Raw genomic sequence first — 25431 nt, 5'->3', positions numbered from 1 at the left:
GACTCCCAGAATTACGTGAGGCCGTCTTTCAAAACATACAGTATATACCACATGGTATCAGTTGACCCCTTAGGTTATGTACAAGGTCATGAACAAATACTAAAACTCAGTAGAAGTTCAGAATATGCATTCGGATCAAAAGTTTAATGTAAACGATGCTATTGAATTTGAGTTTAATGTTGAAGCTGACAATGATAAAATAAGAAAGCACGAGGTAAAACAAACACTTAAAATTCATCCACAACAAAAGTGATATTGATTGAGACAAACACGTGTTCTTCTATGGATGCATCACACTAATGTATATAGAGAAACATACAATTTTAAGCATACTTTGTGTAATAATGACTCAAGAGGTAACCACATCCATTTCAAGCCACACCCCTTTTGTCTGCACAGTCACTGATGAAAAGGATGCTGGCGAGAGATGCAGGCAGATGCGGTCAGGGTCAGACAGTGTATAACGGGAAGAATAAGAAAAACATGAAAGTAGGGAGAGAAAAAGCATTCTAGACCAAATAGCCTTTAAAATCATCCGCAGATATGTGTGAAGTTTTTCACAACATTGCCATGGGGCTTAGTGGCTTCATAAAGGAATATTTTCATGGTTTCTGGGACTATGAGACCCCCAAAGTGATGGTGGTGAAGAACCGGACGCTTGGACTAATTTACAGAGCTGTTCAGTTTCTGGTGGTCACCTATTTCATCTGGTAAGCTTTGCGTTTGCATGCACACAGTGTCTCCAGTTTGAATCCAATATTCTCTGTATAATCTTCAATTGGAGGCACAACTTTAAATAATTGGTGGAACTGAATATCAACTGCAATTAAATGAAAACACAATATAATTGACTGAAAAAAATATTAATGACAAGAAGTATGACTGAGCCTTGCTATTTTGCCAATGAGAAGTAGTTTTTACATATTAAAAATGTGTTTCTCTGAATGTATTCACATCATAAATTATTCTAGATCCAGTGTCTTACATCATCTCATTTTCATGGACTCAGTCCAGATGGTGGAGCAGTCCTGGAGTTGCTTGTTGTTTCTTCCATTTGTCTGCGTTTTTCTCCCGAAGGTACGTCTTTATAAGTCAGAAAGCCTACCAAGAGAGTGAAACCCGTCCAGAGAGCTCTGTTTACACTCTCATGAAAGGCACAGCAGTTCGTGGGGATGAAATCTTGGACACTGTTGAGTATGCTCGACCCCCAGAGGTAAACTGAGAAAAATCTTGTAGCATTACGAAAAGATCTTCCTGATGCTCAGGTAATCAATGGTATGGCTTCTCTTTTAGGGTGGAGATGTAATCAGCACAATTTTGAGACGTGAATTCACGTACAATCAACAACAGGGTACCTGTGCTGAGGTGAGGGGTTGACTAAAGTTACAGCATTAAAAACAACACATACAACAGATGTAACAAATACAGATTAATTTATTATTTCTTCACTGAACCTCTGTCTTATTTCGCTTCAGTATTTCAAAGTTGCCAAAGCCAACTGCACGAAAGACTCTGACTGTGTGAAGGGGGAGGTTGACTTCAATGGACATGGTCCTGTCATCACTTCCAAAATAATCTCGATTAATGGCTCATTTGTTTATTTGAAGTCATGTTTCCCCATTTTAAACTCTTTATCCCTCACAGGCAGAAGGACTGGCAAATGTGTTCAATACTACAACCACACCTTCAAAACCTGCGAGGTCCAAACCTGGTGTCCCGTTGAGGACTACGCTGTTGTACGGTAAGACCAGAGATACACAATCTCTGAGTTTTATTGATCATGTTTGAGTCAGGTAATTTGATTTGATTATGTTACAGCATTAAAAACAACACATACAACTGATTATGCTTCAAACCAAGTATTGTCAAGCCAATTGATTAGCTGAAGATATCTTAAGACTCAACAATATATAAACAACCCAGGTGACAAAAGTAAAATATACATAATTTTTAAACAATTTCAAAACAGAAAGACAGATTTATTAGCTCATAGAGAAATCAGGTAATTGATACAGATATAGGCTTGTTCATGTTCTATCATAACAGGAAGATTCTTTCATCAAATATCAACTTCAAGTTCTGATATTAAATAACATTTTCATCCATCTAGCAGATGAAAAATATAAAGGGTAAAACATTAAAATACAAAAGAGTTTAGCTAACTGTGGGAGGAAGAAGAAGCATCTGGGGACATAATGGAGGTAAAACCAGCCAAACAGCATTTTAATGACATCAGCTGCTAAAATTGAGGTCACTTAAGGGACCACTGATCCCTCACTGTTGCTCTCAACAGAGAACCCGCATTAGTGGAAGCCATCAACTTCACTGTATTCATCAGGAACTCCATCCACTTCCCCAAATTTAAAGTGCTGAGGTACAGTAGAAGACAATACTTCTGTTAACATCACGCTCAGATCCTGATGAGGATATTGTGCTTTTGTGTTCGGCAGGGGAAATATTAAGGATGCCTCAAACAAGCGTAACATGCAAAGATACCTTAATAAGTGTCAGTATGATGAAGAGAAGGAGCCATACTGTCCAAACTTTCGCCTGGGATACATTGCAAAGCAAGCAAGAGAGAATTTTAGTGAGCTCTGCAAGACTGTGAGTATTGGTTGTTTTTTTTTTTTTATTTCCATTTAACAGAGACAAAACTACAATAGAAACAGCTGTTAAGGAGAGAAAAATACATTCATTCAAAATGAGCAAATCTCGCTTCCCACAACAGTATAAGGTTGTGCAATCTGCACACTTAAAGTACTTCTTAAAGTCTTAATTGGTTTCTGCTTGATCTTGTAACATGATGCCTCAAAGATTTATTTCTAAGTTAATTGAGACTCACAGATGATATATGTTGAATACCCTCTCAAATTTTATTATATGTTAATTATATGCTATAGGCTTACAAATGATGCCAATGAAGGCTTGCTTGAACCTTTCTTTGAGAGGCATTATCATTTCTTTTTTGGAATTCCATCCAGTTTATATAGATGAGCACACACTGCCTCCCTTTTGATTAAGTTATAGTGACTCTGTGTTCAACCTGGGCACATTTGTTCCAAGTTTCCCAAGTTCTTGCCTGTAAAAATCTTAATGCATTTTAATATTTATTATCCTCTGGATTCAGTTTATAAATATGTTGTTCTCTCAATCTGTGCTCATTCCTCACATGGGTTTGTTTTACAATCCCACTTGTTTTACACGTATACATTCTTTACATATATATATATATATATATATATATATATATATATATATATATATATATATATATATATATATATATATATATATATATATATATATATATATATATATATATATATATATATATATATATATATTAAAAGAATCTCCAGGGCTGTGCTTTAGATACTGACATGCTGTCTGTTCAGGGAGGTGTGATTGGTGTTTTCATCAACTGGAAGTGCAACCTGGATCTGGACCCTTCACATTGTAAACCCACATATTCATTTCGTCGTCTTGACCTGCGAAAGGATCAGGCCAGCTCTGGTTACTATTACAGGTCATCACTGAGTTTTCCTTCTACATTTCTATAAGTGTGATGTTCACTTTGGCTTTTGGTGACTGTTTTTAATTATGAGATTTATGTCTGACTACCCAGGTATGCCAAATATTACAATAAGGATGGAGTCGAGTCTCGAACATTGATCAAGGCCTTCGGCATCCGTCTGGATGTTATAGTTCATGGACATGTAAGACGATCCTTCAGCATCTCTGCAATACATTTCCTCCCTAATGTGGTGACTATCATTATATATGTCATTTCTCTGCAGGCTGGCAAATTTAGTCCTATTCCAACCATCATCAGCACCGTGACTGCTATGACATCTGTTGGGATTGTGAGAAATAGCTCCATCTTTTAAAAAAAAAGAAAAAGATATTTTCAGACTGTGAAGTGATGAACTAATGCTCTGTGGACCGCAAACTGTTGAATTCTTTTCATTTCCCCTCTAGTGCACCATTATCTGTGACTGGATCATGCTCACATTTATCGACAAGAATGAAGTCTATAGCGAGAGAAAGTTTGATGAAGTGAGTTGAGCAGCACAATTTATCTCAATCACTGTTCGACAATGTACCCTCTTTGAATTGAATTTGACACGCAATATATGAGACCTACATTTCTGCTTCTCTGGTGGTAACGGATCTTTGGACTTCATAATAAGAGTTGCGCTCTCTGGAATCCAGATGCAGGCGTGCATTACCTTTCTTAAACTATAACTTTTTTCTGCTAGATGTAAACACAGTAATGGAGAAACAACACACAACCAACCATTTAACAGCCGAGCAACCAATGTTCCAGTTATATTTGGTCCCTTAAAGAAGTGGAGGGCACATATAAAATATGTTTCAGTTCCCCTTCACAAATATTTTGCTTTCTGCATCCTCAACTTATAGCTCAAAGTCTGTTTTTAAAGCACATCTTGATTATTTTCAGTCCAATGTGGTGCAAAATGTACATAACTCACATCAGATGTTTATGGATCTGACTCAATGAAACACATTGTGGCATAAATACCGTATTTCAGAGATATTGCATAGGTGTTGATGTTTATTTGCTTCTTGATGTGTATCTGCTTTTGAGCACAAGAATAGCCTTTTAGAAACACAGAAGAATTAAATACTTAAGGGCTTGTCTGTGTCTAAGGTTGTTTTGAGAGTATAAGTAGTATCATTAGACCTTGACAAAAATTAAACAAACATAGTCTATGATATATTCTAGAAATGTGTTTTAGAATAGATGGAAGTTTACTTGTCCATGCCACTCTATCTTGATGAAAGTTCATGTTGTGTCAGGAATCCCCACGGTGCCTCTAACTTGTCCATTAAATCTCTTCAGAAACCATCCACTCATACAATGTGACCACAAAAACTATGACTCCCTTTTAATATACACTTCCACAATAACACAGTGTAAATGTTTTCAAACATGTTTCAGAGGACGTTTATGTGCTTTTCAGTGATTTCTGCAGGTGTTTTTCTACTTTAAGGACATGTATTTTCCACAGGTGATCAGGGAGCCTCCAAACCCCGTTTCTCCAGATCCCATCTCCACAGAGCTCAGCTTCATCAACAGCTTTGGCTCAACACATTCGGACCTGTCAGACGGAGTACCGCTGTGACCTTGTTCCAGGTTGCCTCAGTCACGATTGGCTCAGTGCGTGGACTCTCCTCCATGACAGGACTGTGGCAACAGCAGCAACTCACCTGCTCCTCAGGTGTTGGCAACATTTCAGACATGGACTGGATATGACAACATTGTTAGTGGGAGCACACTTAGAAAGACGCACATGCTTGTGGGGATCTTTCTGAAAAGACAGTTGTTTTTTTTTCCTCCCTCCATGTATCTAGCTGTAGAGCAATATCAGTTTATATATCACTTTAACTCTTCATGGAAATCAGCTGTGCATCAGTGAAATCATACTTGCTATTTTTGTTGAACCACTCCAATCACAAACAGTTGGGAACAACTGCCTTAGAGAGCAAGGTTATTCTCTCAGTATGAAAATAAATTCTGACACTGGAAAAATATCTGAGCACATCTTCATATCATACACAATCCAGATGTATTGACGATATGCAGCTGATCATTAAATGTCCCTTTTTGTGTTTGAAAATCTAACTCTTGTTATTCTATAATTTCTTGAGCATAAAAACAATTTGGAGTGCGTCTGATCTTTGTCTAATTGAAAGTAGTATTAGCAGTGTATCGTATGAGCCCAAATATTCTGATGCAGTTCCTTTTGTCTTTTATCCTGAAGTGTTACGTAATGAAAAAATAGAGGAGGAAAACTGTCAGGTCTACAAGGAGTGCAAAGAACGGTAATGAAATAACACAGACATTTCCCATAAAATGGTTTCTCTAACTTGATTGTGGGGCAGCGTGATTCCATCAGTGGTGAGGAAAGACTTAAGTCTCAAGGCTGATGGATCAATATCCACCACAATGGCTAGAGGAGCACGGTGGACCGACAACAACATGGAGATATGGACATTTTGTTTCCAGAACGAGAAAAATGGAAACACATTACGTCATAAAGCAATGAATTTTTGTTTATGACTTGAGCCGAAAGGCTAAAATCAGAATCCATGAAAGATTTAGACACAGAAAGCTGTCGTTCCCTTTCTTCATCCCATGTACAGCAGGTGTGAATGAGAAACACATGAAGTCGTAAATCTAATTGTGCCTCAGTCCTTTTGCTGAAATTAGATTTTTCTTTCATCTGGGACACACCCACCAGCAGGCAGGGTGCCTTAACTGCAAGGCAATGAGGTTAAATTGATGGAGGCACATGGTTTAAAATCACCATGGATCGGCTTTGTTTGCAATAATCATCAATAACAAAATATTTTCATCACGAGATGACAAATTAATTCACAAACACATGAATTCATTGTAAAGTTGCTTCTTAATCACTATCAATTCATCAATGTTCTGAGCATTAGCATGCTTTTACCGATGAAGGCTAATGCAAAACATGTTTCCTCATGTATCAGCGATCACAATGCATGTCAATTATCGTAGCACTCACTAAAATATGTCCAAATTGAAAATAAGTAACCCAAGAGTAGTATTGAAAGATATTTATTTACTTCTTTACGTGTCTTTGAGTGTCCTGAAAAACACTAAATAAAACCGATGCATTATCACAGTCAGGCATTTCACAATTTTTTTGTTTTTAAAAACAATCCTTCAAAAATCACAATTCAAACAAAGAGAGTAAATAGAACAAAGTAAAAGAAAATTTTGCATTTGGCTCAGAATAGAAGCATCCGGTACGTCTGTCAGGCATGATGAGGAAATGGTTAATGCTCTTATGTCACAGATGTTTATTGCCTCAAACACTGACTGAACATTTCTGTGTGGCATGTACACATTCCCCTTGTGCATCGGTTTCCTCCCACTGTCCCAAAGCCAGCATGTGAGGTTAATTCGTGACCCCAAGTTGTCCCTCGGTGTGAATGTCTGCTGCCATGTTTGCACATAATTTGATTTAAAAAAATCAAACATTCATATATTCAAGATTTAATAGAAAAACTCAAAACATTTGTTTATACGTCATGAAAACCCCAAATCCATACCTCAAAATATCCAGTTTTTTGAGATAGAATGTTTAATTTTCTTAACTGAAGGTCAGAATTAAAAATAAATAAATTCTGAAACACTTGATTTCTTTCAGAACAAGCTTTTAAATATCACAAAACAATTTTTTTTTTCCAACAACCACAGCCCCCAATTATACATCAAACATAAAATACAAAGATGAAATTCTCACTTTCCTCAGTAGTTTGCAAACTGCAATCAGGCCGTGGAGTGAGAATACAGATAAACCAGTGGGGCTGAGCACAAACCACAAATAGCCACATTAGGAGCTAAGTGAGGAGGAAACTCAGACAATTCCAGTGCTGATTAATGAAGATCCTCACTGTGGGAAACAATTAGGATCCCAATACTTCCTTTTGTCCAGTGAACTGGAGTTATTTTCACAACAAACAGGCTCCGAGTTCAAACATACAGAAAAGGTTTTATTAACAATGAAATTCAGAAATTTATACACATACATAATTGTGGCTTGGCACAGTAAAAAAAAAAAAAAAGATTTACAATGCACACGTTTCACTACCTCAATGTCATGAAGCAGATGAGGGGCATCCACTCGGCACCCTGAACCTTCGCAAGAGTTGGAAAAGGTACAAACTCGGCCGAGGAGGTCTTGGAGAAGCGCCGAAGCGGCCGTCACATGTTGGAAGCGTTCTGGCCGAGCTGAGGACTCATGGCAAGCAGCCAAGAAATGGTCTCCTGCAGGAAGCTCATGTTGTAGTGGGACGCGATGTTACTGAACACCGCGACCTGCTCCGAGAAAGTCTTTATGGGGAAAGAAGAAAAACGACAAAAATCAGCGACACAGTTATAAGCAGTGACCTGTAATATATGTGACACAACAAGGCTGCGAGGAGAAACCTTGGCTGAGAAGGTGAGGTCAAAATCTCCAGCACACCGGCAGTAGAGAGGCATGTTTGCTTCCTTCACTCCCTTACATTTGGTGCACAGCTAATGGAAGAGCAGAGTAAAATGATACACATGTTTAGGATCAAGCAAAAATGTTAACAGGAAGAACAATGTTTTACTTTACTGACCAAAGATTTATTTTTGGTATAGCATGTTGAACAAACTCACAGTAATCCTAATGAGAATCCCCTTATTCAACACTAACATTCACTTTACCTTTTATTTCTCACAAAGTATTGTTTTTTCCATTCCTGTTAACCACTCTCAACGCACAAAATGTGTCTGGTCTGTTTCCCCAGTCTCGACTGAAGGATTGCTCATATGTTGGTTGTGCGCATCTATTGCAAGTTACATTGTGTTTCTGCACTGATAAAGCACAGAGACCTCGACTTGACTTCTCCTGCAGCAAACAGGGAGGTTGTAGCGTACATGTTTAATTAAAAACTAAAGGACTCCAAACCCTCCAGAATAAACCTTTTTCCTGCTGGATGAAGGTTTGCTAAGTGGATTTGGGACTATGAAAGCTCGCTCCGGGTCTCATGAGGGACTGTTGTGTTTGTGGTTTACTGATGGTTTCCATCTTGACTATAATCTCCCTTGCGTTTACGAATTCTCTCCAAAGGACAAAGCAGACCGATATGTGAGCCGACGTTCTGTGGTTTCTTCACTGCTGGGTTGTTGCACCTACTGTTTTCTTGGTGTTCTCCTTTTTATAAAGTGAAATTGTTGATCGATGTACAGATTACTTTTATTCTTTAGTTCTGGTATTGTACGGGTCTTTATTGTCTGTAGAGATTGCCATTGCCCATTCGTATTCTCACTTAACTTGATACATATTGTATAAACAATGTGGCACTCACCAGGTCCTGCAGAGTGTAACTCATCAGTTTCTTTTGAAAAGCTTCCACAAGAGCCACCTCAATAAATTCGGTCTCATACTGCGCCTGGCAGTTGGAACAAAACCACTGCGGCAACACCGATCCATCCTGCAAAGCAGACACCACAGTTCATATCACTTACTGCAGCAGAATTACAGTTTAAAAATGGCTTAAAACTGCTATTGGAATGGCTCAGCTCTTGCCTGGGCCATCGACGGGTCCTTGCAGAGGTCCAGGTCACGGCAGAAATTGCAGTGGTGGCAGATAACCTCTGGCAGTATGTAGGAGTTACAAGGGTCCTGAAACTGGGCGTCCTCTGAAAACTCTCCGACGTCCACGAGCCGCAGGAGGTCTCTCTTCAGCTTGTTCACCTGATTCACGATGTTGGCGTCCAGTGAGAGAACCTGAACAGGTGAGAAACAGTGGGAAATGAGAGTAAATGAAACAAGGCTTTTAACTTGTGCTGTTGCCTTTGTGAGTATCGTGGTAATGTCTGTTTACCTGACAGACATATTTGATAAACTCCAGTGCTGGGTTGTTGAGTGGCAGGTGCGAACCGGGCAGGATGGGAAACATCTCAGAAGTCTGGGCGACACTCCTGGTGCCCGTCACCTTTTTCTGAATTTTCTGAGTGATTGTGAAGAAGTTCTGCGTCAGCTCGCTGGACACGTACTCCTGAGAGAAGGAGATCATTCCTGCAGGAGAAAGTTCGAAATGATCTGTAAACATATTGCAAAAGCACAGATTTCCTACATCTGAGCACAACCGAGATAAAGTGTGAGAATGACAAACGTGGGGAGAAAAAAACACAAATTACTTTTTGGCACAAGCTGGAGGGTCACGAAGTGAGTTGAACTCAAACTCTTGAAATAAACACAGTTGCACAGAAACCGAAACGGCGTCTTACCAGGAAGAGCACTCAAGTCGTGGACAGTCTGCTGGGAAGCCTGACTGCCTCCACGTCTCTTGACTGGCGTGGCTCCAGGCGCATTTCTCCTCAGCTCCTCTTTCATGCTGTGGTAGACGGCTGCGATGTAGGCTGGCGAGGAAAAGGTGTGTGTAAGTATACGACAGGCAAGATAATATGTGTGTAGTGTTTTTGTTTTTTTACCTGAGACAATCATGAGGAAGTATTTCTGACATGACGCAGTTTGAGGAAGATACTGCATGATGTTCCAGTTGCTCTCAATCAACTCCTCTACTTCATCCGTGTCTCCATCTCCGTCCTCTTCCTCTGCATTTTCTTCCTCTTCATCCTCGCTGGCGTCCTCATCGCCCTCCCCTTGTTTTTTCTTCTGCGCGTCACCCTAGAGAAGAAAAGAGTGCTGCGTTCAGCCGAATCTGTATGAAAGAGTGATCCTGAACATAAACGTGGGTCTCAGTTTCGTACCTCTCCATACAAGACGCTCGCAGGGAGTTTTCCCTTCACACCGCCGTAGTTGGCGGCGTCCATCCACAGCAGGAACTCCCAGCATCGTGAGAAGGAGATGGACAAAGAGTGGAAGATTTCTCGGGAATGAATACTAGGAGAGGGGGGGGAAAAAAGAAAAGGATTTTTTCTTCTTCAGTTTTTCACAGCATAAAGAAATTCAAATCCTAAAATGTCTATGACATCCACAGAATTCCAAAACTACCAGAAAGCAGAGAAAGAAACAACAACACTCTTGTACTAGTCATAACGGAGCAGAAACACTCATTGTACGTTTGTTTTATTTCACAATTCTGCAGGCTTAACGTCCAAAATAATTCTTGACTTTTAAATACTATTCAACCCTTTTGGTTAAAAGGTATTTAAAAGTATATTCAGAGATGATTTGAACATTGAGGCATTGTTGCTAAACCGACGCAGTGGCGAGCACTCTCAATCCAATTGAACTGATTTGGATTTTCCACATGTACATATAAAATAAAAACATACAAATATATATTAATTGTTATTATGACATGTAAAAACCAGAGGGTGACACACAAAAAAACAAGTCAGAAAGAGACTGGGTTCAAATACAGCTGGACTAATTCCTTAGTTGAGTTCAGATGTTCTGTGCACTCTGGCTCCCTCTTGCACGCCACAAACATGAATGTGGGGTTAACAGTGACCCTAAATCGCCCATAGGTGTGAATGTGAGTGGGTCTGTGTGTATGTTTGCCCTATGATGCACCCTACCTTCAACAATAGTTGAGATTAGCTCAGCAACGTACGACTTCACAAAGCATCAAGACAATGGATGGACAGTCAATTAGGCTGCTGTGATTGCATCTTGTTTACTATCAGGAAAAGACTTCAGACAATTATTTGCTTCATAATTTATTGATTAATGGTATGAGGTCACTATTCAGACAATCCTTCCATTAGTGTGACAGAAAATGTTGCTTTATAGAAATTACTTCTGAGAACGGAGGCCACAAAATCTTCTCTGGCCTCCAACAGTTTTAATGGGCTCAGGAGTGTATTTCTGTGAGATTTCGTGGCAAGACTCAACCATCAAACCACTAATGAGCAACTTACTATTATTTAATTGGGAAATGACAAAAAAAGAAACAATACCAAAAGAATACCACAAGAATTTAAAACAAACATGTAACGGTTCCAAGTGTCTACCTGTTGGTTATGTATTCTACATAGCCGATGGCATCATCAATTCTTCGTTTTTTAGTGCACAAGATGATCCGGTTAAAGTTTCCATACACCACAGTCGAGCCGAGACGCTTAAACTCCGCAACCAACCTGACGGCACAGAGAGAGGATAATTACTGGAGGCACAAGAGATGGAAAATAAGAACCTTTGTTAAAGGGGAGACCCGTTTCTCTGGGGAAAATATATGAAACAAGAACCTGGTTGTTTAAAAAGGCTTTTTAAGCCAAGTGATTATAAGTTTAGTGACAGAAAATAAATAATATTCTCAATGAGAGTAAATGTGATCGATTCAATAGAAACCGAACAGCGCTGCCCCTGGTGGTGATCCAGTGAATCACTTTGTAATACAAGATTGAGTTTGATTGTAAAAAAAAAAAAAAAACACCAACAAAATGTTCAGGATATGGCTAAATGGTGAAGGTTTTTTTTTGGCACTCACTGCAGAAACACCTTCTTCATCATGTTGAGCAGGGTGCGATGCAGAGCTGGATCGTAGAGCAGGGAGCTTGGAGAGCGCAGCCAGCGGTAGAAGTGCATCACCTGGTTGTCTGCGTACACATTGTGGTACTGTGTGATCTCCCTGACCCAGCCCACCACCATGCTCTTCAGGATTCTGCTCAGGAAACAAAGCACCGAGAGCGGACTCAGTGACATACAAAATAAAAATGAACAAACGGGAATGTTCTTAAGATGACAAGCCTCGAAGTGCGACACATTTAATGAGATTGTACACATTGAAATCCCAATTTGCACACCTGAAAGTGTTGGAGCACAGGGCAGTTTCATCGTAGCTTGCAACAGCAGTTGCACCCTGATTTCCGGACATCATGTCCTCCAGTGAGGCCTGCTGGATCACATCGAAGCTGACTCCCAGACTGGCTCCGCCCTCCATGTCATTAACGTGCTGCGATTGGAGGATGGTGTTTACCGCCAGGCTCTGCAGGTCCAGCTCCACACACGCTGGAACAAACACAAGAACCCATCGATGCAGAGAAGACCTAATGAGGACCGTCGGGTTTACTGCTGTGACTTGTTGATGTCCGTGTACCTGTGGAGTAACACCCCTGAGCGTTGATCTCCACCGAGCCCCTGTCGTCACTTTCCATGACCAGACGACTGTCGTCAGCCTCCTTGCCCCCGAGGTCGGGCCTGGCTGTGGGGGAAAGCCAGAGCAGGTGGTTGTGTTTTCGCAGATGTCGGGCCAGGAACAAGTCGGATCCAAAGATGGAGACATCGTGGGGCAAGTTCCCCACAGGTAAGTGGTAATACCTGAAAGTGAGAAGCAGTTACATAATTCAATCACATAGAAATCTTGAAGATGCTCCCCTCAGGTGATGGAGACGAAGGTGGTAAAGACTCAGTTTGATCCAATTTGGGAGCTTTTCTTCTATACTGTAAGTAGACGGCCGAAAGACACCTCATCTCATCTGTGTGTTGTGTCAAAGCCAAGTTCAGTTTTGTTTTTTGATGTTTACGACCACAAAACCAAAAAACGAAGATCAAGACCATTCGATTTATAACATTAAATGAAAACAGCTTATTGATGATTTGCGGCGATGGAAGCAAAATTGCAAGTAAAATACCTTAAAGAATAAATACTACATTTACAGGCTACAGCAGGGTTTGATTGATGCCTCTGACTGAAGTAAATGTACCAAAACAAACTCATCTTGAGAGATTCTGGTTTGCGGAGCACTCGTACCTGGCCATGTCAAACGCCTGCGACAGGCAGCTGTCAAGGTTGAGGTAGTGGCGGATCATGCGCCGGGCCCCAAGACGCTGCCAATCGAGCACATTGTAGCTGATCTCGTCCACCACGTGTACAGGGACGACTGGGAACTCCTCCAGTACCGGCATCCCCGCGGCCAGCCGCCGCAGCTCCCAGTTTGACTGCACCGCGATGAGGGTGGGCCCACGACGCTCCTCCTGTGAGAGGAAGCGGACGCGTGTCAACATGAACACAAGATCCAATATGAAATGATACACAATTCTCTCAAACGGAGCCTTAGAAGTTCACGAGACATTTCAAGTACTAGTTATTTTGGACAGCAGCGTCACAGAAAGTTGGCTTTGTTGTAGTGGACAGGTGTAAAAGAGGTGTGCTTGTCAGTGTCTTCTCTATGTCAATGATCCACTTTCTACATGAATGCAAGTGATTATTATATGAACAATATCCCTGCTATGGATCAACACGCTCACACTTTGATCAAGTAAAACACGTTGAAGAATACGGAGCAGTGAGTTTCACCTTGTAGCTGAGCAGGATGCGCTGCAGAGCGCGGGCGATGGCTTTCATGTCATTTTCGGCGCGGACCTCAAAGACGTGTTTCTCTGGAGGCAGAAGCTCCTCTGTGGTCTTTTCCAGTAAAGAGGTGCGTTCAGCTGTGTAAAGGTTACTCAGGTTTGGCATCTGGTTGCTCCGAACCTAAACAACCAAAATAAACCACAGTGTTAAGTTCAGTTCTTTAGCTGGAGAGCAATACATTATTAATACTGGGATAAATCCAGAGTTGAAGGATTCTCACCGTGTCCAGGACGAAGATGCTGGCTTTGCGCTGAGATGGAATGAACAGGCCAAACAGAGCTTTGTGGCCTTGGCTGTGATGATACAAATACATGTGGCGCACACTCCCTGGGTAAATAAAACAAACATAAGCACTCCAATTTGATGCAGTAAAAACATTTAAAGTGTTCACGTGTTTACTGTTTAGGCTCATACACTATGCTGTTGGTCTGGTTCAGATAATTTTGTCTACATGTTAGCCCAAACAGAATCTGAAGATTATTAATTAGATTGAGTTGGATATACATCAGGCTGCTGTCAGGACTGAAATATTTCCTCGTGGAAAAACACACACTCACACACACACACAACAGCCTACTAATCGATGAGTATGAACAGCTTTTCATTTGCCTCACCGGGTTCCAGGTAGCTGAACTGGGCCAGAGATCTCATCTCCAAATGCTCCAGGTCATACGAGTCGGCCTCCCTCCCACCCAGATCCCTCACCACGTGTTTATTGACCATACACACACATCCTAGCTGCACCAGGGCACGAAACAGCAGCGGCACCTAACAGGAAGAAAATAAGTTTTAATGCCAATATTTACAATGGCACACAAAGGATTAACACTTAGCACATGTTTATAGCACACAAAATGTTGGAGTCGGTGCAACACGGGACAAGAACGAAGTTATAAGCGCTCACGTCTGAGAAGACAGCAGGAGGGTTAAGATATGATGAATTATGGGACCACAGTCACGTTATACACATACGAGACATGATGAATATGTAAAAACCTGAGTTTCGTAGACGCCTTCGATGTCTGGTGCGGAGAGGTCAGCGTTGATCTCATTGATGTGCTCCTGGTACATGTCCTCTGGCACAGTGTACTCATAAAGGTAGTACACTATGTTGGAGCGAGGCAGCATGCGGTTCACCTGGAGCCACACAACATCCAAAGTTGAGAAGCCTGAGATGTCACTACAACATGTGTTTGTATAGAAAAGGGAGATATTTTAATGTGGATTTCATCATCGCATGCCTTCTTGTATGTGGCTCCCTCCTCCTGTTTGGGTACTTTCTGGTTGACGTAGAAGACTCGTGGGATGTTGAGCTTCATGCAGTGGAGGTCATTTCCAATCACAGCCCACAGCTTGTACAGACCAGGGTGGCTCGTCTCTGCGATCTGACAGGCAACAAACAGCGAAGGATGCCGTGTTTCAAATTCTTCACTTATTAAGTGAAAATATCAGTGGACGACGGGCTGACGTTTGCCCACCTGCACTATTTGCCAGGGCATGTCCAGGATGCTGCGCGCCGTCCTGCGGAGGAAGCTTCCCAGGCCAGTGGTGGGGCCGTCTCTGATCACTCCTCCTCCAACAGACTGGGCTTCACCATCCAGCAGCCGCCTCCTCTTCTTTCTCTCCTTTCTCTGCCGTAGCTGCAGCTCCCACTTCTTCTTATGGTAACGCAGCCACACCAGACGCTCCTCCTGCACGCAGACGCACAGATCACAGCTTAAAGCGATCAGCTTTTCTTTTCTTTTTTTTTTTTTTAAATGTTGGCTCTAAAACATGCTGAAATGTTTCTGTAGCATTTGAAATATGATCCATAGCTATTAGAATGTGTAAATCGAGTTACTCAATACATCGACAGTACTGCTTTCCTACCCGGGTCTTTCCCATGGGTGGAGGTGGTCCCAGGATTTCCCTCCAGGACTGCGTGAGCTCAACATCTTGAGACTCCGCCTGGCTGTCGTCTGCCTGCGAAGCTCGTTTCCGCTTGGTGCTGATGAGGATGGCCGGCTGCAGGGGCTTGGCTGGCACGCCAAAGTCCTCGATGTCAGCAGCTTGACCTGCTTCCAGAGGCTGATGGGCCACCTGAGATGGCGTCATTCACAGAAGGAAAGAAGAAGTGTGATGAGAGTTGGAAATTTGGCAGCTGGTTGGAGAAGCCGAGGACACTTTGAGAGATGAACCGACCTGTCTCTTGCCCTCACTGGTAAACAGCTCACTGATCTTCTTTTGCTTGTAGATATCGTTTTTCTCCAGGAGTTTCTTGTGGAGCCAGTCAGGGTGCCTCACCCTGGGAACCGGATTCTTCACCTAATGACCAACAGAGGAAAATAATTCAGTTTGAGAAAGTTATGGCGATTTATCAAAGATTTCCATAAATATTTATTAGTTCACAAATAATTAAGAAAAAAGACTGTCGTAATTCAGTGTTTAACCTGCTGCAGAGCTGCTGGGATGGTGATGATTTTCTGGATCGCACTGCCCAACCTTTCTATGTAATAGCTCCAATCAAGAATCTGAGGAACACAAACAGCCAGAGAAAACACGAGAAACGGTCACATGATCATCGTTACAGTAAACTAATGTTTGTCGATGTCTCGTCTTGTTCTAAAAACTCACAGAGCGTATGTCCAAGTCGTGCAGGCTCGGCATCTTCAGCCATTTACGGAGGAAATGTTTCTTCACGCTGGGCTCTGCCTGGAAGATGGCGAGAGGAATGGCCCTGATGGAGAGCAACACAAACCAGTCAGTGTCGAGGATTTTACTTCTGTTAATATCCCAAAGTGCTTGTTCTCTATCATGCACTTAACCTTTGGGAAGCAGCCTAAAGATAAATGTATTTGGAGCTGCCAACATTATCAATGATAATAGAAATGTGCTTTAGAAATCCTTTCTTTTTGATTTGTCTTGGCAGAAGAAATTACACTGAAATTTTTTTATTATGTTTTGAACCTCAACAACTGACTTTGCCAGGACCAGTCGGCTGGTACGTTTGTTTGTTTTTTTTTTATTGTGGGAGTTATGTTGGTAGGCTTCACAAAAGTGAACCGTGTTTGATTGTATGCATTACCACGTGTGTTGCTATGGGGGATTTGTTGACAAAACCATGAAAGACTTCAAAATATCAGCTTCCTTTGCAGGAGATTTGTGGAACTAATATTTTGGGAACTGTTTCATGGTTTTTGTCACCAAATTCCAATGCTCAGTGCTTCTGTTACAAACTGTGAGGAGGTGGCACTTCTAAAGTCCATCAAGGTCTGTGTTTTTTCTGCTCACAGCTGTCGAGTTCCACTTCACATCAGATTTTATTCAAATCCCAACTTAACCAAATACAATGAACCAATGCAGCAGTTGCACCACTGTGGGTGTGAACACACCAATCAGGTTGCTTTATGAAATGTGTATCATGATATTAAGAGCTTCCACACTATCTAGTAATATAAAACACACATTCTTGGAGGATGCCCCACCTTTCTGTGACCGGTGAACCTTCAGGTTTTCGGGAGATGACGTAGCGACAGCTCAGACCGGCATCTTTCACCATCTGGTCTCCCAGAAACTCGGCCAGTCTCTTCGCCGTGCTGATGGACGTGGACTTCTGCTCTCCATAGTCCTCAAGTTTTCTGGACATTGAACGATTCTCTGAAATGAGCTCGAACAGCTCTGCGTCTGGCATGTTGGCAGCCTGCAAAAATCAGGAAATAAAGTCATGACTGGGCTTTGTTCTCTGGGAGTGAGGTTCTAGAAGGACACAAAGCAATATTGAGATATGACTTTAAATGCCGTTTCCCAGCGTTTGATCATGGACATTCACCTTGCTGTAAAGCACATCGAGCCAGTAGTCAGCCACTTTGGCGACTGAGGCATAGACTTCTTCCAAAGTGGTTCCTTTGAGGAAGGCCTCAAACACAGACGACTGGAAGATCTTAATTAGTTGCAGCTCGCCTCTTCTCTTCACTTCGAAACCCTTCAGCTCAGCCAGAGAGCCGTCCTCGTTAAACACAGCATACCTGAAGACAACGGGAAAACTTGTACACCAATTCCCCTTACAACCACAGTATCCACTTTTATTGCACCTGCCTAAGGAAGATGACAAATCACAGAAAACAGGTAACAATAACCTTTTCTTCAGCTTCTTTCCTTCCTCTTTGGAGGCGGGCAGAATCATTGCCAGGTACGGCCCATCCACCTCGAAGAAGATGCTGTTCTCTGCTCGAACGTTGTAGTCGAGGGACGCGGGGTCGACGAGCTCGTGGTACTGATCGTTGGTGAATCCCTCCTTCACCAGGATGTTCAGCATGGCCCCCGGGTAGGAGATGGTCACTTTGGGCTTCTTGTCGTTGCTCGTTTTTACCACAAAGTTCTCAGGGAAGGTGTTGGGGAGTACACACCAGATACCATCCGTGTCCAACTCAAGAGGCCTCCTGAGTCACAAAGAGGAACGACTGTGACGTGTGAGAATGAGCAAACGAAATAAAATCCCGAGACAAAACTGAAAATTCATGCGAAAGCAAGCCGGATTGAAATTCACCAGCGGGTCAACATTTGTTTGACGACCGCGACTCACAACACCCAGTAATATCTAAGAACTGCCACATTTTAAAGGTTAAAAGTCAGAATCAATATGAATCCAGTCATACGAGGTTTGAAAAGCCAGTTAGTAGCCCAAAGAGGACTGACTGCGACGGTGCTTACTGTAAAAGCTTGTCGCAACATCACACTCACCCGATCTGTTCTATGAGCTCTCTGGCCTGAGTGATGATGTTGGCTCCAGTGAAACACACGATCCCAGCCATCTCCATGGAGTACCAGCGAGCCCTGGTGGAGACACGCCCGGCAGCAGGGTCAGCGTCGCCAAAAAAAAAAACCCCATTGAAGAGCTCCAGTAACATTGCAGGTGGACGTGAAATCAAATCTCTCACCCTTTCCTCATGACGTAGCCGTAGAAGGAGTTCAGGATACATTTGTGAGCGAGCTGAAGAGACTCGTAAAGGATTTCCATGTTTTTGCAGCGCTTCGCCTCTGCAGCGTCTCCGCTGTCCTGAGCAGACGACAGTTTCTTCTTCCACACCTTAAATTAAACGAGAGAAGTTTCCATCAGAATGACAAAGTATTTGGAAGGTTGCATTTCCAAAGATCTGATTGTCCGGGACAGATCTTCTAAGAGTCACATCATTGTGATAGAAACTGAACACTTCTGGAAAAACGAAATGTCATTTAATCAATAGTTAATATTTCTTAGCCAATTGTAATACCTTAAATCTTTACTTGTTATTTTAAAGTTTCTTGATATAACGTGAATGTTTTACAACGTAAATGAGATGCAATTTGATAATATAGTTTTTTAACTTGTCTTGAGAGATTTTCACCATCAGGTTTCTGTTTCCCTAAAAACGACTGTTATTGTAAAACAATAAAATATGACAGGCGATATTCAGATTTGTTATGAGCCCGTCGGTCCAAATAGCACAACAGGTAAATGCATAACACATTCTCTGCCAACAAATTGAAGGATTGAGCGGAATGATGAACGCCGCGTTGTTAATGAATTACAATGGAGACTTGAACCAGGAAAACATACTGTTTTAGGGTACCGTACCTTGTGAAGGCCTTTGAATTCATACCGCCGATCCCTGAAAGCTCGTACTGTGTCGACGTAGAAGGAGTTTTCTCTCTGACAGATGGTGGTAACGCGCTCCTCCAGCCTGGTGACGTGCGTCTTCTTGTAGGCCCTCTTACAGTAGTCTGGACGATGGAAAAGACGGGTCCAGTTATAATTTTACAACCAATACCAAAGACAACCTAAAAACTAGATCTACATTAACCAATGTAGAAATGTTTAATGCATCGTATACAATGACACTGTTTGTACGTGTGTGTAATTTCTACATTTCTAAATGTTTTTAGGAAGCCTATAATAAAGAGGGAAATGGCGCCACACACATACTTGCATGTAATCAGATTGACATCGGCCTCTTTGATTCAATCTCCCTCAAACAACCAACATCACCATGTTTTGTGCAATTCAAGGTAAAGTGATGAATTCACTGAAAATGAATCAAAACTGCTTGAACACGTCAAAATATTAAATATTTTGTTTTTGTGTGAGCGTTATTTATTTATTTATCTCCTGATCTGTGTCACGCAATCAGATAAAAAAAAACTAATTATTGGAGTATTTTCACATCAAATTCCCTCCTTTAATCTTCTGTAATTCAGTGTTAAAAGTCTAATATATTCTGCACAAAAAAATGCGTTTTGTAATCCTGAATCCACAATAATTCAACTTTAAAAGGTGTTTATCTTGAAAGCTATTGTGTTAAACATTTTGTGGTTATTTGCGTCAGATGGTCTGCCTTGAAGCAAATATCAAACATCATTGCTTCTTTCATTTTTCTTCCACCAATCCCTCCCTAATACAAACAAACATACCTGCCAGCCGTTTCTTCTCGTGTTTGGCCTGCTCCTCCCGGTTCAGATTGTGAAAGGCTCGGGGTGGACCGTTGGGGAAAAACGGTGGGAACTTCTCAGACTCCAGTTGTTGCTGGATGCGGTGAAACTCACTGCGGCTGGCCGGCACTGCAACCACGTGGGAAACGTTGAGCGGCTGTTGTGAACTTTTGAGGCAAATTAATTACGCTTCGTCAAGACTCACTGATCTCCCCCCTCCACTGCCACGCCATCCTCCTCTGGCAGGTGGCACCGGGCTTGTTGAAGTCACAGGCAGCACAAGTGGCTTCATCGACCATCGCGGAAGGCTAAAAGTGTTCGAAACAAGATCCATCATTTTCAAGATCTGATCTTTTTTTATTTTTAATTACTAGTAGTAACAACAGATTAATCAGAACTCTGCAACATCAGATATCGTATTTAGTTTAAACATGCTTTAAATAAGACGGGTCTTCATTTGCAGTCTTAATGTTTGGAAACATTCAAAATCTTTTACCTGAAGTCGGTTCGTCAGAATGATATTGGGGTACATTGCACCGACGTCCAGATGGTAAATAAGAGGGCATTCGATCCTGTTTGGAACCTCTTTCAGAGAAGTCAGCTTCTGTTTGATTTCATCGCAGACCTGAGGAAAATTAAAAAAAAACCCAGAGGGACTTCAAAACTTCAAGAGGAACACATTTGAATGACAAAAACAAGAAACGAGTGAACGCTGGGATACCTCATTAAAGTTCGTGACTTGCTCCATAGGGACTTTCTCTTCTTCTTCAATGGCATGACGCATCGTTCTCTCAACTCTTTTCATCAGGAAGTCAAACGCAGCTGGATTCTGTTCGGGCATCACAAGCTCATGTTCAAAACACGCCGTCACGAGGATGAATCAACGTTACGAATATTTGAATTTTACCGTTCACCATTTTAAAACGACAGGGGATGTCACTGCGAAACACCCCGGACTCCAGCGCCTCCACGTGGCCTCCAACGTACGTCTCCGAGTCCATGACGTGGCCGTCGTCCGTCAGCTTGTTGAAAACCTGCTCCTGCTTGTTGGGGAAGATGATGTTGGCGTGGAAGGCCTGCACCATGAGCAAGGCTTCACACAGAGTCCCGGAGCCTTTCCGCAGCACCTGGCGACAGCCAGACGACAAAAAAAACCATTAGTCCGGAATCTGTTCGCGCTTTAAACTTGGAACTTTCCACGCCGAGAAAGGTCTCAGACCAACCTCATCGGGCTCCATGGGGATGATGGTGCACAGAGCAAAGATGAAGGGGTGAACATACTTCATGTACAGGTAATATGTGGCCACGGCATCTGACACAGAGTAGGTCGCTAAAGTCTTCAGAATAAAAAAAAAAAAAGAAAGAAAAGAAAAAGAGTTAGTAGAACGACCACTTCCCATTCAAAACAAATCAGAGACTTAATTTCCTGCTTCGGGACCTGTGGCTCTTCAGTGGCCATGCGGCACATCTCCTCGGGGTCCAGCTCCACCGGGTCGTAGCCCAGTTTAGCCTTTGCAGCCGCCTTCAGATTGTGGCTTCCCACCGGCAGGTAGCTGTCTCTCTTTACCCACCTGAGACACATTGGGAGACTGACGTTAAACCAACTGAAAACAAACCGAGAAACTACAGTGAACAGCAACGAGCAAATTATTCGGCACGCCTGAAAGGATCTGATCATAACGAGCAAGAAAACACAGGATCAACTCCTCATTTGCTTTGCAGGAGGGACGGTAATTGCTCCATGAGGTATTGTGAGACCTTTTTTTTTTGTCCCAAATAACAAACAAAATGTTCCTCATTTAAATCACAAAAGAGTGCAAACCTCAAGCAGTCCATGTGGATGGCTTGACTGGACTTGTACTCTCCCTGGTTGTCCTTCTGGAACCCGATCTCCCTGTGCATGCTCAGGCCGTGGAGGGTAGCTCGAGTCTCAACAAAAGGCCTTGAGAGAATCCAAAAAAAAAAAAAAATCAATCAGAGAGACGAAGGAGCAACTAAACATTATGAAGTACATTCAAAGAAAGAAAAGACATCACGCTCACCAATCAAAGAAATCTCCGTTGTAGGTTACAAAGATGTTTGGCTTGGTTTCTTGAACGTGGTCAAAAAACCTCTGAATGAGAGCAGCCTGTGGTGGAAGTCACATATTGACATGCTAGTATAGGAAAAACTCTCAAAAGATCGAGTGATTTTACGATATATATATATACACATATCTGCTGTTATGTCATCACACACCTCATCATCCTCGTTAAAAACTGTGAAAGGTCCGTCGTATTCAGGTTTCGGGGTGAACTCAAAATCCTCGATGTTTTCGGACACAATTTCTCTGTTTGTGATTAGAAACCCCTGGAAGGGCACAGAAATAGTAATTGATACACGTGATCCGAACTGAAGTGCAACTGCCATTGAATTAAAACTCACCTGTCCGTCGATCATGTAGGAGATCATCATAATTTGATCCGTCTCTGCGTCTGGGAATTTCAGAGGAAGTTTGGTGGTCTCTATGTCGAAGGCCAAAACCACAGGGTCCTGATTAAAAAAAACAAAAACAAAAAAACAGGCAACGGATCAATAATGAAGAGGAGACATTTCTCGTGTGACAGAGCTCACGTTGCAACAAGATTAAGAAAAGTCCTCGTACGGGTCGTTCAACGAGGTCGTCTCGCCGTACAATCTCTGGCGGGAACGCACTTCCTCGATATCGAACGTTGTACCAGTGAGCCTGAAGAAACGCGAAAGGCAAAGTTTAGAACAAGCGTGTTGTCTGCCAGCACAATGTCTGCAACTCGGGACATCGGGAAGCGGGGAATTACCACATGGATCTTGAGGTCGATGGACAGGCGGACATGGTACGGCACGTCATACTCCCTCATGTCCACGATGTTGTCCAGCTGATCTGAAATACTCTTCAATGTCCCGTCTTCTTCTGCCGAGGTCACCTGGCCACCCGATAAGGCACTGAAAAGCAGATTCACAGTTATTTTCAAAAAAGTATACTTTTTTTTTTTTAAAGGTCCCAGTGTCTCGTGACACAGGAATAAATTAATCCCATCAGAGCAACAGTGAACTTTTATAGAAGCTTAACAAAGGCGATTGGATGATACCTGGACAGCATCGACGTGTAGGTGTCATTGGACTGCTCTCGCTCCCTGTTCTTGCGCACAGCAGGTGAAATCTCGCGCTTGACCTTCATGAGGTCGTCCACAGTGTTGAACGACAGCTTGATGTAGCTTCGCTTCAGTCCGACCAGGTGGTTCGGCTGGAGGCAGGAGTGCACGGAACACAATAAGACGATAAAACTGTGTCGGGGAGTTCTTCTCAATTTGCTGATTATTTAAGATTTTCTCTTCGCTCAAACTAAAAAAAATAACGACACAGTGTCTTTAAGACTCACGGGAGAGACTGTCGCAGAGCCATGTGACACCCAAATAAAAGAAAAGACAGATAATGATGGACTCACCAGGTCCAGGTCCTCTTTAGGTAGAATCTCAAGCTTTGCTACTTTTCCTTGGAACTTCTTGGACACGTATGAGATGACTTCTCTCTCACAGTTCTGGGAGGGGGGGGCATGATGTTTGATATATTAACATGCTCACAATGCCACACCACAACCAAACCTCAGTCCCTCACTTACCCTTTTTGTAGCAATGTAAAAATAAGGCTTGTAGGGGAGAGCCACCTGCAGACAAAGTATGGACATCATGTCAGCACAATGTCACCATCCAGGGGGTAAATAAAGAACCGTATCAGTGGAGTTATTCTCCAAACACACCTTGAACCTGCTTCCATCCTCCTGTAAGAAATAATAGTCCACGGCGCTGATCATCCGCTTGTCTTCATCCAGGATCTCCGTCTGGAAACGCCAAGGAGCACATCATAAGTGGTGCCAACGCTCGTCCTCGGTCTCGACACTCCGGAGTAACTTACAGGGTGCATGTTGACCAGCCAGCCCGTCTTCTCCCCCGGCTCCTTCATCCTGTCGAATCCGAAGCGAGCGTCCATCTCGTCGGTGAACTGGCTGCGCTCCAGCCGCTTGAGAGCCGACATGGAGGATCCATCGTCCCTTCATCAACAAGACACACCATCATTCACATTTTCCTCGACATACAATCAAGCCATTGACATATTCAACACGCGTCACAGAACAGTGAAGTTGTTCCAGTGTTAAGAGTCGATGGCATCAAACCCACTGGTTGTCCTGATCTCCGCCTCGGGCTCCACCTCGGTCCGCTCTGTACCGCCCGCTGTTCTGCAGAACCATCTCCACCCGAGATAATAACTAAAACTCAGGCAAATCTGCTCACAATGTTATATCTGAAGCTCATCTGGCGTCGTTTCGACGGTGAATTCTCTCTGTCACTGTTACGGGCTTCTGTGTTTTCCTATTTTGGCGCGCTCCTGCAGTTCCCGCGAGAAGCACGCGGAGTGCGGAAACATCAAAGATCGTTTATGAAGACAACGGATCACTCCAAAGGAACGTTCAATTCACGCGGTCTTGTCCGTGATGTTGTACTGCTGTGTTGACGTTCGGTTGAAGATGTGATGGAGGCGAGTAAACGATCTAAAACTGGTCCCATCTGTATGGAAACAAACCTCCACGCTCCAACAGTTTTTTTTTTTTAGTGCTGCAAAAAGTTTTTATTTAATAATTTTTATTTTTTTTACTTTTCACATTCGTATGTCAGTGACTAACTATGTTGCTCTCAACATATTACATAAAATAATAATAATAGTAATAATAATAATAATAATAATAATAATAATAATAATAATAATAATGTTCTCCCTTATTTCAATTTTAAGCTATATTAGGGATGACGGTGAGTGTCAGCCTATGGCAAACATGACACAAATAGAAATTCAACATCTTTGTAAGTACATTTGCATTATTATATTACGCTGTTATGCTTATCTTATTTGTCGCAAGTGTTATCGTTTGTCTCCTTCACTTTTGCGCCGATGGTCTTTTGCGTTCTGATTGGTGATGTCAGAGTGAGACATTACTCATCGTCACATATCTTTGAAGGATGTCCTTTTTTTTCTTCTTCTTCTTCTGGGAGGAGCTTGCAGATTGTCTCCGCCCCCTCCGTCCACTAGAACGCGTCTCCAGTGTGTCAGGCATGTTTCCTC

At 42.3% G+C, this 25431-nt stretch overlaps 2 protein-coding genes across 2 annotated transcripts; one reads left to right on the top strand and one right to left on the bottom strand.

The window, feature by feature from the left end:
* Window positions 1-543: 543 nt before the first annotated feature.
* p2rx2 (purinergic receptor P2X, ligand-gated ion channel, 2) lies at window positions 544-5147 on the top strand (the record flags this gene model as incomplete). Its single annotated transcript, XM_080500015.1, has 12 exons — window positions 544-710; window positions 1078-1213; window positions 1294-1365; window positions 1476-1551; window positions 1645-1741; window positions 2294-2374; window positions 2451-2604; window positions 3396-3526; window positions 3626-3716; window positions 3798-3863; window positions 3979-4056; window positions 5034-5147. 12 exons carry the CDS (start codon window positions 544-546, stop codon window positions 5145-5147), a joined length of 1263 nt encoding a protein of 420 aa, XP_080356141.1.
* Window positions 5148-7762: 2615 nt separating this feature from the next.
* pole (polymerase (DNA directed), epsilon) lies at window positions 7763-24562 on the bottom strand (the record flags this gene model as incomplete). Its single annotated transcript, XM_080500014.1, has 48 exons — window positions 7763-7891; window positions 7988-8077; window positions 8896-9021; window positions 9117-9317; window positions 9415-9608; window positions 9821-9952; window positions 10025-10220; window positions 10304-10436; window positions 11513-11638; window positions 11989-12162; window positions 12305-12509; window positions 12598-12818; window positions 13252-13475; window positions 13798-13974; window positions 14075-14181; window positions 14469-14622; window positions 14851-14991; window positions 15096-15239; window positions 15333-15545; window positions 15724-15933; window positions 16036-16158; window positions 16284-16364; window positions 16468-16570; window positions 17319-17533; window positions 17663-17858; window positions 17970-18272; window positions 18574-18666; window positions 18771-18919; window positions 19448-19593; window positions 20281-20427; window positions 20504-20606; window positions 20795-20923; window positions 21020-21127; window positions 21213-21425; window positions 21522-21635; window positions 21737-21869; window positions 22121-22240; window positions 22341-22426; window positions 22537-22647; window positions 22723-22830; window positions 22943-23023; window positions 23115-23259; window positions 23406-23560; window positions 23762-23854; window positions 23936-23980; window positions 24074-24154; window positions 24229-24364; window positions 24492-24562. 48 exons carry the CDS (start codon window positions 24560-24562, stop codon window positions 7763-7765), a joined length of 6885 nt encoding a protein of 2294 aa, XP_080356140.1.
* Window positions 24563-25431: the final 869 nt, after the last annotated feature.

This window comes from Blennius ocellaris (genome assembly GCF_963422515.1).
Source record: "Blennius ocellaris genome assembly, chromosome: 7".
NCBI lineage: Eukaryota > Metazoa > Chordata > Actinopteri > Blenniiformes > Blenniidae > Blennius > Blennius ocellaris.
Note: the sequence above shows the minus strand (reverse complement) of the source record. Positions and strands in the feature narration are given on the sequence as shown.